The 14,315-nt window shown below is 38.2% G+C and overlaps 1 protein-coding gene across 2 annotated transcripts in view; it reads right to left on the bottom strand.

Moving 5' to 3' along the window:
• Positions 1-297: 297 nt before the first annotated feature.
• The window catches only part of Spdya (speedy/RINGO cell cycle regulator family member A), a 29,004-nt gene continuing 14,986 nt past the window's right edge, over positions 298-14,315 (bottom strand). The window contains exons 5-6 of one of the 2 annotated variants that reach the window (XM_075955237.1): positions 9,861-10,158; positions 298-1,108 (exon numbers count right to left, since the gene is read on the bottom strand). In XM_075955237.1, coding sequence (XP_075811352.1) covers positions 1,017-1,108; positions 9,861-10,158 — 390 coding nt within the window. In that variant the 3' untranslated portion in view covers positions 298-1,016. The remainder of the gene's footprint in view (positions 1,109-9,860; positions 10,159-14,315) is intronic. The other variant, XM_075955238.1, reaches the window with a different exon arrangement.

Raw genomic sequence — 14,315 nt, 5'->3', positions numbered from 1 at the left:
AAATTTACAATTACATTCTCAAAAGAAAATTGGAGCTGGAAATGAAGTGTTTCAAGAGGAGAACCATGGTGAGCTCCAGTTTTATTTTGTGCTTGCATGTTCAATAGTAAGTATTGCAGATTCTCGAGTATATTGGCCAAAACATTCACACAATAACACGCTCACATAACTACTAGATACTCTTCATGGATTATCATTATCATTATTATTATAATTTTGGTACAGAAACTGAAGTGTAGTGTTTTTCTATTCTGTTAAATTAATTGCAGAAGTCCCAAAGTGCTGCTGGAGTTCTTCCAGGAAGCAAGCTTAGGTCCTTGTATATGCACATTATCTAGGCCATGAAAAGGGTTTCAGATATATTTATCTATGAAACAGGCTTATCCTTTTGGTCATAAGCTTATCTGTAAGGTTACTACTATGCGATCGCTGGCAAATGTTTCTGTATACTGACTAGCAGTATAGATCCAATACAAATACAAAAAGAAGAAGAGCTTTACAAGAACAGGACAGTGTGAACAAATTACAAACACATACAGTGTAGTAAGCATTTTGTTCTGTTACACAAAGTCTCATTCTGATTTTCTATACAGACCATATCTCTCTATTGCTAGATCTGCACACTGGCAAACTGTCCACACATGTCAGTAATGTTTTCAGAACATACTAAATGTTTCTTTAACTAATACAGTGGTATGGCCTTAATTGTTTTCTCGTTTAAACTGGCTGTTCTTGTCAGGTTGAGAAAGGACAAACCACAGCTGGACTGAGATACCTGAGATGAGAGCTACCAACTTGAAGGCAGAGAAGTGTCAAATTAGAATTTCGTATTATCAATCACTGTCATAAATTGGTACTTTTAGTTATTACTATGACTTGTATAACTTTTACATATGTTTGAAGAATAACAGAAGCTAAAGAATATTGTACAACTGGGTATCTGTCCCATTTTGACATTGTCTTGCATTTATTTTGATATTCTGTAGTTAATTCCAGGTTGCTTTACTTGAGCCACGTCATTCTTCACTTCCTGTAAACCACTTCATAGCTCTGTCTTTCTTCATAAAATTAGTTTCCTTTTCTTTGTTTGATTGATGGTCATTGGCTACTGAAATAAAATATGCATTTTAAGGTAAATTGTATTTTAAGACAAAAATTTATATATTTTAAAATATTTTTTGACTTTATTTTTGAAACAGTCTCAATTTGGGAGTAGTGATCATGCTTTTAATCTCAGTTTGTTGAGGAAGAGGCAGGAGGATTAAGATACAAGAGGCCCTACCTCAAAAAAAAAAAAAAAGACCAACTGCCTCTTCCTCCCAAGTGCTGGGATTAAAGGTCCTACTACATATTTTAATTGTTTGTTGGAACTTTAAAGTAATAATGAGCCAAGCAGTGGTGGCATAAACCTTTAATCCCAGCTCTTGGGAGGCAGAGGCAGGCAGATCTTTTTGAGTTTCAGTCCAGCTCGGTCTACAAAGTGAGTTCCAGAACAGCCAGGACTGTTATACAGAGAAACCCTGACTTGGGAGGTGGGGTGGGGAGTAGAAAAAGCTGGATGCAGAAGTGGTGGACACCTGTAATACCAACACTCCTATAGCAATATGGGAGGTAGAAACGGGAGTTTCACCTAGGAGCTTGCTGGTTGGTCAGCTAGCCTAGAGTGCTTGGTGCAGCAGCAAAAACAAGGAAAGAGCCTCCCTCAAGAGGTGGGAGGCAATCTCCAAAAAGCCACAAAAACATAAACAAAAGGAAAACAGGACTGTAATAAATAGGAAGAACTGAGGAAGAGCCCATGAGAATGATATAATCTTAAAAATTATAATAAAGATGTAACATTGTTGCTTTTGTTTCTAGGAAGTGACACCAGGACCTTGAGCCTGGTACATCTTAAACTCACTATTAATGGAGTACACCCTCAAGACATAATAATTCTCTTTGTTTGTTTGGTTTCTATTCCTCTGGGACTTAAAGACAAGGTCTCAAGTAGTCAGGGTGGCCTTGAACTCTGATCCCTCTGCCTTTCTCTCTAGAGTCTCTCATTCTATAACCTAGGCTGACCTTACTATAGCTCAGGGTATTCTGGAACTAATGGCAGCCCTCCTGCTCCAGTCTCCTGAACTCTGGAATAACAGATGTGAGCTACCATCGACAGAATTTTGCTTGCTTGCTTGTTTTTCAAGACAGTGTTTCAGACAGAATCCTTTTAACCAGGTTAAAATAACATCGGAATTAATATAACTGGTACCTACGAATAATCCCTATTCCTAGTTCACATTCCTACAGTATATTTCTGCCATAATTGATGTATTTCATTAATTCTGAGGCTGAAGCAGAACTGCCATGGGCTCCAGGCTGGCTTGGGTTATATATATAGTACATTCATGCCTGTAGCTGAGGAGGCCATTAGCTTTAGAGGGGAACCTACTTCCGTATTTTGCTAAGGAGACATGATGCCGTGCTGCTTTCTAAACATTTAACATTATACCCCTAGATTAGTGCTGCTCTCAACCTTGGTCATAGAAGCCTTTTGTGGTGGGCAGTGGTTAATGAATAAATTCATAACTGGTCAGAGTGCTGAGAGTCAGTGACTGGTGCTTAGCCCTAAACGGGACATCTGTGTATTACACACACTTGCAGTTCAGAGAGGAAAAGAATGTTAAGAGCCAAAGGACAGAGAGAAGTGCTATAAAACACTTAGGGAAATGACATTGTGCAAAGAAACCCACAACAGCCGTGTTTACCTGCATAAGATCAACCCCATCAACATTCTAGCATAGATGGGAGAGGGGAGTCATTTTTCTTCAGTAGTATAGCCACTGGTAAGGTGCCCTTGCTCTAGCAAACGAACATGTAAGCAATGCTAATTAAACTTGGTGGGTTACTTTAACAACAAAAACAACAACAACAAACTATCAAACAAACCTGAGTATGATGGAATATACCTTTAATCCTAGCACCCAGGTGGCAGGGACAATTGGATCTCTGTGAGTTCAAGGCCAGCATGTTCTATATAGTAAGCTTTAGGACACCTAGGGTAACATAGTAAGATCCTATCTCAAAAAAAAATGTTTTTTAAAGACATGGAATTAATAGGTGGGTATGTTCTAAAGAAGGTGTCCAGAGAGAGAAAGAGGGCTATGAAAGTGGGGAATGGGGAGGTAGAGGCAGGAGGATGAGAAAGAGCTTGGTATCGGGATCAGGCTATGTGGGATCTTAGAGGCCTTCTAAGGAGTTGGCTCAAGCTCAGTATGTAGCTAAGGTTGACACCTTGAACTTCTGATCCTCCTGCCTCTGCCTCCTAAGTGCTGATAATACTGGTGTGAATTACTGTGCCTTTATTATGTAATTCTGGGGATCAAATCCTATGGTCAGTGAAGGCTAACCAAATACTCTGTCAACTGAGCTGTATCTCCAATCCAAATTTGGCTATCTTAAAAACAAAAAACTGAGGTGCCACTGAAGTAACTTAAGGGTAACATGCTTAGATTTTTGTGTGGAAAAACCATTCTGGCTGCATTAAAGTACTCACTGAGGTCTGTCTCTAGAGTAACTAGAGTTTTGATATCCTATGTCAGGTCCTACGTGACTACATGGAGAAGGAATTGGATTAAAGGCAAATGAACATCCTGTTGCTTAACCTTTTTCATTTCAAACTAAGTGATCTTAGTTTCTGCTTAGCATATTAGCATATGTCCAATGGATAATTGAACAATATCTCTCTATCATTGTATCCATCTTAATTTTGAATTGAATGATAAACAAATTAGCATTTGTTTTCAAATAGTTCATCAAGCTTCAGTTTAAGACCTTTCTCCAACCCTTCTCTCTCATTATGTTTGCATTCTATTTATGGCCCAGATGCCATCCCCAGCTCTGTCAGGATCTCACTCCCTGTGTAGCTCAGACTGGCCTTGAACACATGATCTTTATGTCTCAGCATCTAGGTACTAGGATTATAAGCATGCTAGGACAAATGCTAACTAAACGTTAACTTTCTTTCTCCTTCCTTTCCTTTTCATTTTTTTGAGACAGGCTCTCACATAACTCAGGCTGACCTCAAACTGATGATGACCTTGAATTCCTGATCCACTCCACATCCAAAGTGCTGAGGTTATAAGTATGTGCCACCATGCCTAGCTTCATGATAATTTTTTGTGTCTGTGTCTGACCCTTATGTATCATGCTCAAATCTTAAGAGATCTGGTTCAGAACTGTCTTCCGGTTGATTTCTAGAGGCCTTGCCCTACGTTTCCTATCCAGTAAATGGTCAGTAAGTTTGCTGGTGGCTTTAAGTTACACTGGATCATGCATCGTTTCATCTAACTTAGTTATAGTAATGCATATGTGGTTAGGAATTAAAGGGGACAGGTATAAAAAATATAGCGAAGAAAGAACCAGGTTAGCTAATGATTCAGTGTAAGACATTGTATTTTCAAATTCCTGTCATTCCACTCCGTCCCTTATGTTTGCTAGTCCCTGGGAAAACAGGACTAGGAACTCAATGTCCTGTTCATTCCTTACTTGTTCTGAAAATCTTTTACCAACTTTCTCATTCTACAGAGAGAATTCTGTAGTCTATTATGTTTTTGAAGATAGGATTCTCTAGAGCTTTGGCTAGCTTAGAACCTACAGTAATTCTCCTTCAACCTGCAGAATTTTGGGGTTATAATTCTGTAATATTTTGTGCTCCTAAATGTTGGTCATATAGCATAGCCCTGATCACATTATTAATCCATGTGCCTTGCACCGAGTGTTCAGTGCTTGCCAAACATATGCTCATCCACTGAGACATATCTTTATCCCTGATTATATCTTTGTTAAGTGCAAAGATTTTTGTTTGTTTGTCAAGATAGGGTTTCTCTGTGTAACAGTTCTAGCTGTCCTGAAACTTGCTTTGTAGACCAGGCTACTTCCCAAGTGCTGGGATTATAGGCGTGTGCCACCACCGCCTGACACAGTGGAAAGATTTTAAACACAGATGACTGTATCTAGAACACATATAACAATTTAAGAAAAAATGAAGTTCCAAAGTTGATTTTTTTATTTTATGTACATTGGTGTTTTGCTTGCAAGTATTCCTTTGCTTGCGTGTAGTCCAGATCTTGGAATTACAGACAGCTGTAAGCTGCCATCTGGATGCTGAGAATTGAACCTGGGTCCTTTAGAAGAGCAATCAGTGCTCTTAACACTGAGCCATCTCTCCAGCCCCAAGTTGATTTTTTTTTTTTGGAATATTGGCTTATTTGGTTTTTTTTTTTTAGATTTATTTATTTATTATGTATACAACATTCTGCCTCGATGTATGCCCACACACCAGAGGAGGGTGCCAAATCTCAGTACAGATGGTTGTGAGCCACCATGTGGTTGCTGGGAATTGAACTCAGGACCTCTGGAAGAGCAGGCAATGCTCTTAACCTCTGAGCCATCTCTCCAGCCCAAGTTGATTTATTTTTAAGAAAATTATTTGGTTATAGATTATCTAACATAGCGAATATTCCATTTTAAGATGGACATATGCCTGGCGATGTCTAAGAAAAGGCTTGGTTATTTTTTCCCCGTTGTTTTTATTTTAAAACCTCAAGTTTGCAGACAGTTCATGTGCATTTTGGACTAGCTTAGATGCCTTGGGGCTTCAAGCTGCATAAACAGTAGCAGAGATAGTTTAATATAAAATCAGCTACAGGGTTTGGAGGCATAACCTAAATGTAAGAACATGAGTATAGCTTATATAAGGCCCTGGGTTCAAACACCAACACCAAAAACAAAACCAGCAAAAACAGAAAAGTGGGGGCTGTAGAGATGACTCAGTGGTTACAAACCCTAGGCCATTCTTCCAGAGGACCTGGGTTCAATTCCCAGCACCTACATGGTGGCTTACAAACATGTAACTTCAGTTCTAAGGGATCCTATGTCTTCTTCCAGCCTCCATGGGCATTGTACTCACATGGTAAGGACATACACATGCAAGCAAAACACTCATACACATACGATATTTTTTTTTCAAAAGTTGCATATTTAGATAGAGTTGAACCCCTTATTTCTGTTGCTGTTTGTTGCTTTAGCTGGTAATAGTGTGACTTTTCTGAGTTTTTCCAGCAGTAAAATGAATATTACAAAACCACTTCAAAACTTCTTGGGTGATTGGGCTTTTAAATGTGATTAGTATAAAGGACTAGTATATCATTGGTAGTTTTTTGTGTTAAAATTGCTTTCTGGTACATGTTACTTAAAAATCAAACAAATTTAGCCATGGTATTGCATACTTGTAATTCCAGAGGCAGGTGGATCTCTGTAAGTTTGAGGCCAATCTGATCTATGTATTGAGTTTGGGTCACCCAGTGTTACACAATGAAACCAAGAAAAAGAGAAAAGAAGAAAGAGGGGGGGGAAAGCAAGTTAGGATAGATGGAAGAAAGTTGCTTTCTTTTCTTTGAAAGGTGTACTGCTCACTATCTACAATAAACCATAGCTTAAAGACCTGGAGCCAGCGTCAACTCCTTGTATGTCTCTCTTGAAAGATTTTGTTGGTTTCAAGACAGGGTTTCTTTGTGTATCCTTCGCTGTCCTGAAACTCACTCTGTAGACCAGGTTGGCCTCAAACTCAGATCCACCTGGCTCTGCCTCCCAAGTGCCGGGGTCAAAGGCATGTCCGCCACCACTACCCGACTTGGAATGAATATTTTATGACTATATATAAATCATCAAGAGACTCCAGCATTATGTAGATTGTAGGGGAAATGTTTTGTTAGCAGAGGACACTATAAACGTGAGCAGCTGCTAAGGCAGGTGAGACCGACCCTACTCTAGGAAATGCTATGACTCCTACAATATTGTATACTTCATCCCTAGTTACTTCACATTCTGTGAGGCCCAGAAAATGAATGTAGACTTTTTTACTGATTAAATGTATATGTGATAAATATTTTATATCTTTCCATCTAATAGGGTTTTTTGTTGTTCCTAATGATTTGTTTTTAAATTTTATTATTAACTTTGATGTATATAGGCGTTTTGCCTGCATGTACATGTGTCCTACATGTATGTCTGTGTATAACCAATGTGGTATCTGTAAAGGCCAGAAAAAGGCATCAGGTACCCTGGGGCTTGTGTTACAGTTATGAGCCACCATGTGGGTGCTGGAATCAAATTGGAGGCCTCTGGAAGAGTGGGAGGTGCTTTTCATCCCTGAGACATTGCTTGAGTGCTCGCCACCCCTACCTCCCCCTTTTAATGGGAAACCACTGTGGCTTCCAGCTTGCAGTCCTCCTACTTTAACCTAAGTGCTGAGATCGCAAGACATTGGCACCATACCCAGAAATAGTTTTTCTTTATATCACTTGCCCTCTGATATTATCAAAGGTTTTTAGAGTTAACCTTAAGATTCACAGCCAGACCATGGTGGCACACACCTTTAATCCCAGCACTCAGGAGGCAGATGCAGGTGGAACTCTTGAGTTCAAGGCCAGCTTGGTCTACAGAGCTTGGTCTACAGAGGGAGTTTCAGGATATCCAGAGTTACACAGAGAACTCTGTCTCAAAAACAAAAACAAACCAACAAAGAAGACCTATAAATCCTAAACTGGGATTTCATCAGCAAATAAGGTGAAAGCACAATCCTTCCACAACTCCCTGCCTTGTTTCGTCCATAATGTCTCAAAGACTTGTTTTAAAAATTTAAAGATTACATTTACTCTCTCTCTCTTTCTCAGGTCATCAGCTAGCAGTCTTTACCCACTGGCATGTCCCCTGCCTCCAGCTTTTTCAAGGCAGTGACTGGCAGCGTGCCTTTCTTCCCGCCTCGCTCCAGTCTCCTAGTGGGACTGTCAAGGCCTTGAGTACAGAGTATGCTCCAGTGAGATCTACAGGACTGGTCTGAAAACACAGCAGTTCCTCTTCTGCTTTCTGTAGATACCTGTTCAAATTATTAGAATTTGCTCCCAACTCACTCCACAAGCATTTCAGAAGGAACTTGGTTCTTGATATTTCCACCTCTGCTTTAGCAATCTTCTTAAAGGCTTCTGCCACCAGCTTATTTTCACTGCTAAAAGCAAGATTTCATCAAAGGCCCATAGAGCATACTAGGTAGGAATTCAGGTGACTGGGGTTTCAAATATTACTCTACCAATCTTAGGCAAATTAACAGAAGTCTCGGTTTTCCTTATTTGCCAAGTGGAGATAACAATACTTAACCCCCAGTGGTAGTGCATTATGAATGTTAGGGGTTTTCTGTATTGCCTGGGACATTTAAGTATCCAATAAACCTTACCTATTCTGAGGATCAAAGAATGTAAAAGTAAAAGAGCCCTGGAAGATAGGACAGGGATGATCAATTCTTACTTTATAACTGATCAGCCCTACTTAATGTCAAATATGGGTATGACAATAATGAGTGTACTTGGAGATGTTGAAAAGCAAGAAACTATACTGTCAATAAAATTTGTTAAGTAAATTCTGTGTCCAAAGAAAGAAACAGGAACTAAGGTTCAACCTCTACTGTCAAAGGACTAGAGTTTAGTTTCCTCTTTAGTAAAGAAAAGCTTCAGTAGTCATTGTCCTTCTCATAGAAATATGGTAAAAATAAACCAGTAAAATTCCGAGGTTGTGTGTGTCTTTTTTATTTTCAGGATAGAAGGGAAAACAAGAAATATTTCAAATGAGAGAAACAGGATCCTATGACAGAGTATTCTAGTACTGTTTCAAATCTAGAAAAGAAATGCCAGAGAAATGCTACATATAAAAATAATTTGAGGGGCTGGAGAGATGGCTCAGTGGTAAGAGCACTGCCTGCTCTTCTAAAGGTCCTGAGTCAATGCCCAGCAACCACATAGTGGCTCACAACCATCTATAATGAAATCTGGTGCCCTCTTCTGGCTTGAAGGCATGCTTCCAAGCAGAATACTGTATACACAATAAATAAACCTTTAAAAAATAATTTGAAAGTTATGATATATTTCTGGCTAATATTTTCTAGTTGATATATCATTGTTCTAAGTAAGCTTTAGATCTCAACAAAAATGAAATATGCAAATAAATTTGATGTGGGATTCCCATCTGTATGCTGTGAATATCATTGATTAATAAAGGAACTGCTTTGGACCTATAGCAGAGCTATAGGGGAACAGAGCTAGGCAGGGAAAACTAAACTGAATGCTGGGAGAAAGGAGGCAGAGTCAGAGAGAAGCCATGTAGCCCCTCTGGAGACAGACAATGCTAGAAACTTTACCTGGTAAGCCACAGCTATGTGGCAATACACAGATTACTAGAAATGGGTTAAGTTAAGATATAAGTGTTAGCCAATAAGAAGCTAGAGCTAATGGGCCAAGCAGTGTTCTAATAATATAGTTTCTGTGTGATTATTTTGGGTCTGAGCTGCCAAGCAGCCAGGAACCAACAAGTGGCCTCCTCACAACAAATATTAAGGCATAACATATCACAATAAGACTAAGTGACATGGGGAAATGACTTATATACTAAACAATAAAAGGCTAGCCTTTATATAGTCTACTTTTGTTAGAAATAGAAAAGTATATAGAAGAAACCAATAATTGGGTGGGGATTACAAGTAAATTTATTTTCTTGAAATCATTTTTAAATAAAACATACAATTCATAGAAACCCTTCAAGTCCTAATACTTGGAGCTCTAATACCCTCACAAAATACCGAGTTTCATCTTAATATATGTCAAACCTTTTAGTGTTTACGCACCACCACAAAACAGGTATAGACAGAGAATAAAAAGTGGTAACTCAAAGAGGGAAAATTGTCAATACTAATTTAACTCAGTTATGAAATGTTTGCATCCCTGACTACATAAATAGCATGCATTGGTTTAATTTATTTTACCATTAAAGCATACCTTGAGAATAGCTATTGGCTTGAGAAGGTTCACCTATCATGTCCACTGATAATGAATTGTGTAATTCCTGAGAGTGTTTTTCCATTAGCTCTACTGTGTCACTGGATGAAGATGACGATGAAGACAGTCCCAATCTCATATATCTTCCTTTTTTACCACACAGTAAACAGTCTACTGGTGTGGCACTAGGACCCCGGGGCAGATGAACTTCATCTCTGTTGTAGTTCCTAATAGCTCCACTGTGATGCACAGAGCGCTCTCGTTGCCAGATGTAATGGGTTGGTGCAATGGCCATAACCTATAGTGAAATGGTTACTTTAGAATTTAATAAAAGCATAAAATTGAGTAAAGTACAGAAATTGTACTTCAAGAACATCTTTTTCTAAAACAGATTAAAAAACAAAAGAAAGGAAAAAAAGACGAGCCAGGCGGTGGTGGCTTACACCTTGAATCCCAGCACTTGGGTGGCAGAGGCAGGCAGATCTCTGTGAGTTCGAGGCCAGCCTGGTCTACAGAGCAAAGGACAGCAAAGGCTATGCAAAGAAACCCTGTATCAAAAAACAAACAATAAGAACACTTAGGTTACCAAGTTTAGAGTTTCTACAGCGGCATTTCTGAAGAGTGGCTTCTTGGATCTTTAATATTATAACTGGCAAGGATCTAAATTAATTCAAGAAGATTATAAAAATGAAGAAACCTTGGGCTGGAGATATGGCTCAGTGGTTAAGAGCACTGGCTGCTCTTCCAGAGGTCCCGAGTTCAATTCCCAGCAATCACATGGTGGCTCACAACCATCTGTAATGATATCTGGTGCCCTCTTTTGGCCTGCAGGCATACATGGAGGCAGAATGTATATATACATAATAAATAAATAAATATTTTTAAAAAATGAAGAAACCTTTTAAGTTGATATTTATTTATTTAATCGGTTTTTTGAGACAGAGTCTCTCTATATAGCCCTGGCTGTCCTCAAACTTAGAGATCTGCCAGTTTGTGCCTCCTGAGTGTCAGGAAAAGGTGTATGTATCTGTCAATAATTAGATACCGGCTAGGACATTTATTTTTAAAATTCTAATTATTTATAAGTATATGAAAGATAATGCAGTTCATCTAAAACATTACATAATTCTTAACTTTTGAGTGTGTTAGGTTAAAAAATTAGGCTCCTATGTTTGTTAGGCTAATTTTTAAATATTTGCAGTTATATCAAAGGTTGTGGTATTAAAAATAAAAACATAAATTAATTTCTTTGTTCCTTAGTTTCCTTATTTGTTACACAGCGATAACAGCAAGAGTGTATTTTTAGAAGGTTGTGGTGAGGAAAGAATGCATTTTATAAAGCACTTAAGGCCTCACCATCAGAGCTGGAGAGATGGCTCAGTGGTTAAGAGCATTGGCCAGTCTTCCAGAGGACTTGAGTTCAATTCCCAGTACCCACACGGCAGCTCACAACTGTCTGTAACTCCAAGATTTGACACTGACATACATGCAGACAAAACACCAATGCAAATAAAATAAAAATAAATTATTTAAAAAGACCTATCAGGCATTGTCATAGGTTTATTAAATAAAGCATGAACTTTATTTAGTTGTAGACTTTCTTGACCTGGCTCTACCAATTGCTGACTGTATGCTACGGAGCAAGTTATTTAACCTCTCTGAGGTTCACTTACTTCATTGATAAAAATGGGAGTGCTAACTACCCCGAAGATTGTTTTGAGATTCAATATTATATATGTAAAATCTTTACCACATAGTAAGCAGCTGGAAAGTGATAGCCATTTAAGACATTGAAATAAGGAAAAGATTACTATGCCGACTTCATGAAATTCAAAACATCAATGAGTTTTAATTCAAAACCTTTAGCTTCAGTTATCAATGACCCACAGTAAGTGAGAATTAGAATAATACTAAAATGAGAGCCAGAGAGGCAACAGTAGTGGCTTAACCTAGTGATTTTTCTAAAATGTTCTAAAATTTCTAAAATTTCAGAGCTATATTGGGGGCCTAGGAAGGACAAGGGAAGGCAGCAGCGGAGGAGCTCAGTTCTAGGGGTGTATATATAAGGTGTATAATTTTGTTTGATAAGAACTCTTGCTAGGAAAATAAAATATTACTAGATTAGTTTACTCATGGTGGTGGTGTGGCTTTACCAAGCAAGTGCTGTACCACTGAGCCACCTCACAAATCTCTATGTAAGTTTCTTAAATTTTATGTGTGTATCTATATACACATATATAGATAAAATGTAATCAATCTATAAAATAAATACATATAAAATATATACACCCATGAAGATGGGAAGGACAGAAACTATGATTCATATAACTCAGGATGGCTTTGAACACACATATGGCTAAGGATGACCTTATTCTTGGATTTCTGGTCTCCTTGTCCACCTTCTAAGTGATGGGTTTACAGGTATATACTGCTATATCCTTCCTTTAAGTTTTCAACTAAAACTATTAATAAAGTTCCATACATAAAAGAAAACTAGAAGCAAATGAGAATGTTAATTGTACAAAACTTCCTAAGGTGAGGAAGTAGAATATTAGATAACTATTACAATTGTATTTTTTGGGGATTGAACCCAGTGCTTCATGCAAATTAAACAGACATACTACTGAACGAGACTCCCCAAGAATCTCTTTCCTTCTTTCTTTCCTTTCTTTCTTTCTCTCTTTCTTTCATTCATTCATTCATTCATTCATTCTTTCTTTCTTTCTTTTTTTCGAGACAGGGTTTCTCTGTGTAGTGTTGGAGCTATCCTGGAATTCGCTCTGTAGACCAGGCTGGCCTCAAACTCACAGAGATCCGCCTGCCTCTGCCTCTCAATGCTGGGATTAAAAGTGTGCGCCACCACCACCCAGTTTATTTCTTTTGTTTTTAGTGAATGTCTTGTCCTCAGCACTTTTTCATGTCTAGAATATTCTCTTCTTTTGTCCTAGTATGACTTTTGATCTGTGTGTCCTCAGAGAAGCTAGGCACCCTCTCTGTGCTTCATTGGTCCCCTACCTGTGTGTCCTCGGAGAAGCTAGGCACCCTCTCTGTGCTTCATTGGTCCCCTATCTGCTACTTCCTAGCTGAGAGGTAATTCACGTGTGGCGATGAGAGCCATGACTGATAGGCTCTCAAAGACTGTGAGGGTTGTTTTCGCCTTGAATCTTTACGACATTTAACATAAGTTTTTTACACTGGGTGACATGATGCCATTTTCATGCGAGGATGTAATGTACTTTAAAGCATATTCCCCACATCTTGCTGCCCTCACTCTTTTGTGCCTTACCCTCCCTTTTAGTTTCCTTTATTCTTTTGCTGCTTTTACTTTCTTTTTAAAACCCATTTAACTTATTATTAGTTATTATTTGAGACAGTGTCTCTTTATGTAGACTGACGGCCTCAGAGTCACAGAAATCCACCTGCCTCTGCCTCCCATGTACTGGCACTAAAGTTGCGCACCACTATGCTCAGCATAGTCATAGTGGTGTTATGTCATGTCAGCTGTACATATATGGTTTGATACATCTCTATAAAAATGTAAGATGCACAAAATAGAGAAAAATGTGGTATTGGTGTTTTTGATGTCTACAGAATAGTAAGACAAGAAACGAAAGTAAAAAAGATAAAAGTATGAAAAGAAGTCAAAGTATCCTTATTTTTAGATGATCTAGTTTCCTACATACAGTCCACAATCCCAAGATTCCACCAGAAAACCCTTAGAGCTGATAAACACTTTCAGCAATTTGGCAGTATATATAGAAAAATCAGTAGTCTTCCTATATACCAATAACAAACATGTTGAGCAAGAAACCAGAAAGACAATCTTATTCACAACTTCCTCAAAACAAACAAACCTTGGAGGGGCTGGAGAGATGGCTTAGTGGTTAAGAGTAGTGACTGTTCTTCTAGAGGAACTAGGTTCAATTCCCAGCAGCTCAGAACTGTCTATAACTCCAGTTCCAGAAGACCTGAAACCCTCACACAGACATACATACAGGCAAAACACCAATGTACATGAAATAAATAATTTAGAAAAACCTTGGAATAAACTTAACCAAGAAGATAAAAGACCTATACAATTAGAATTTTTCTAAGCTTTAAGCATCATTTCTATGTGGTGATTCTCCTTAGCTTCTTTTTACTCAGTTATTACCCTAAATTCCTATGTTTAAATACCAAATTCCTTACCTTTTCAATAAACCAGTTTGATTCTCTTTCCTTTCTTATTACATTAGAGAATCCAACATTCTTCCTGTTATACAGATCTGAAACCAATGATTTGCTTTCCCAAATATGCTCTAGCCAATTTATTACTAAGTCATGACAACTATAATTTTGTAACATTCTAACACTAGCTTCACTTCCATAGTACTTCTATCTAGTTCCTAAACTATAGCAAGTTTAGCTCTTTCCAGCAGTTCCAATAGAGGGTCTCTTTTGCATACCATCATTGTA

The sequence above is a fragment of the Microtus pennsylvanicus genome, chromosome 21 (genome assembly GCF_037038515.1).
Source record: "Microtus pennsylvanicus isolate mMicPen1 chromosome 21, mMicPen1.hap1, whole genome shotgun sequence".
NCBI lineage: Eukaryota > Metazoa > Chordata > Mammalia > Rodentia > Cricetidae > Microtus > Microtus pennsylvanicus.
Note: the sequence above shows the minus strand (reverse complement) of the source record. Positions and strands in the feature narration are given on the sequence as shown.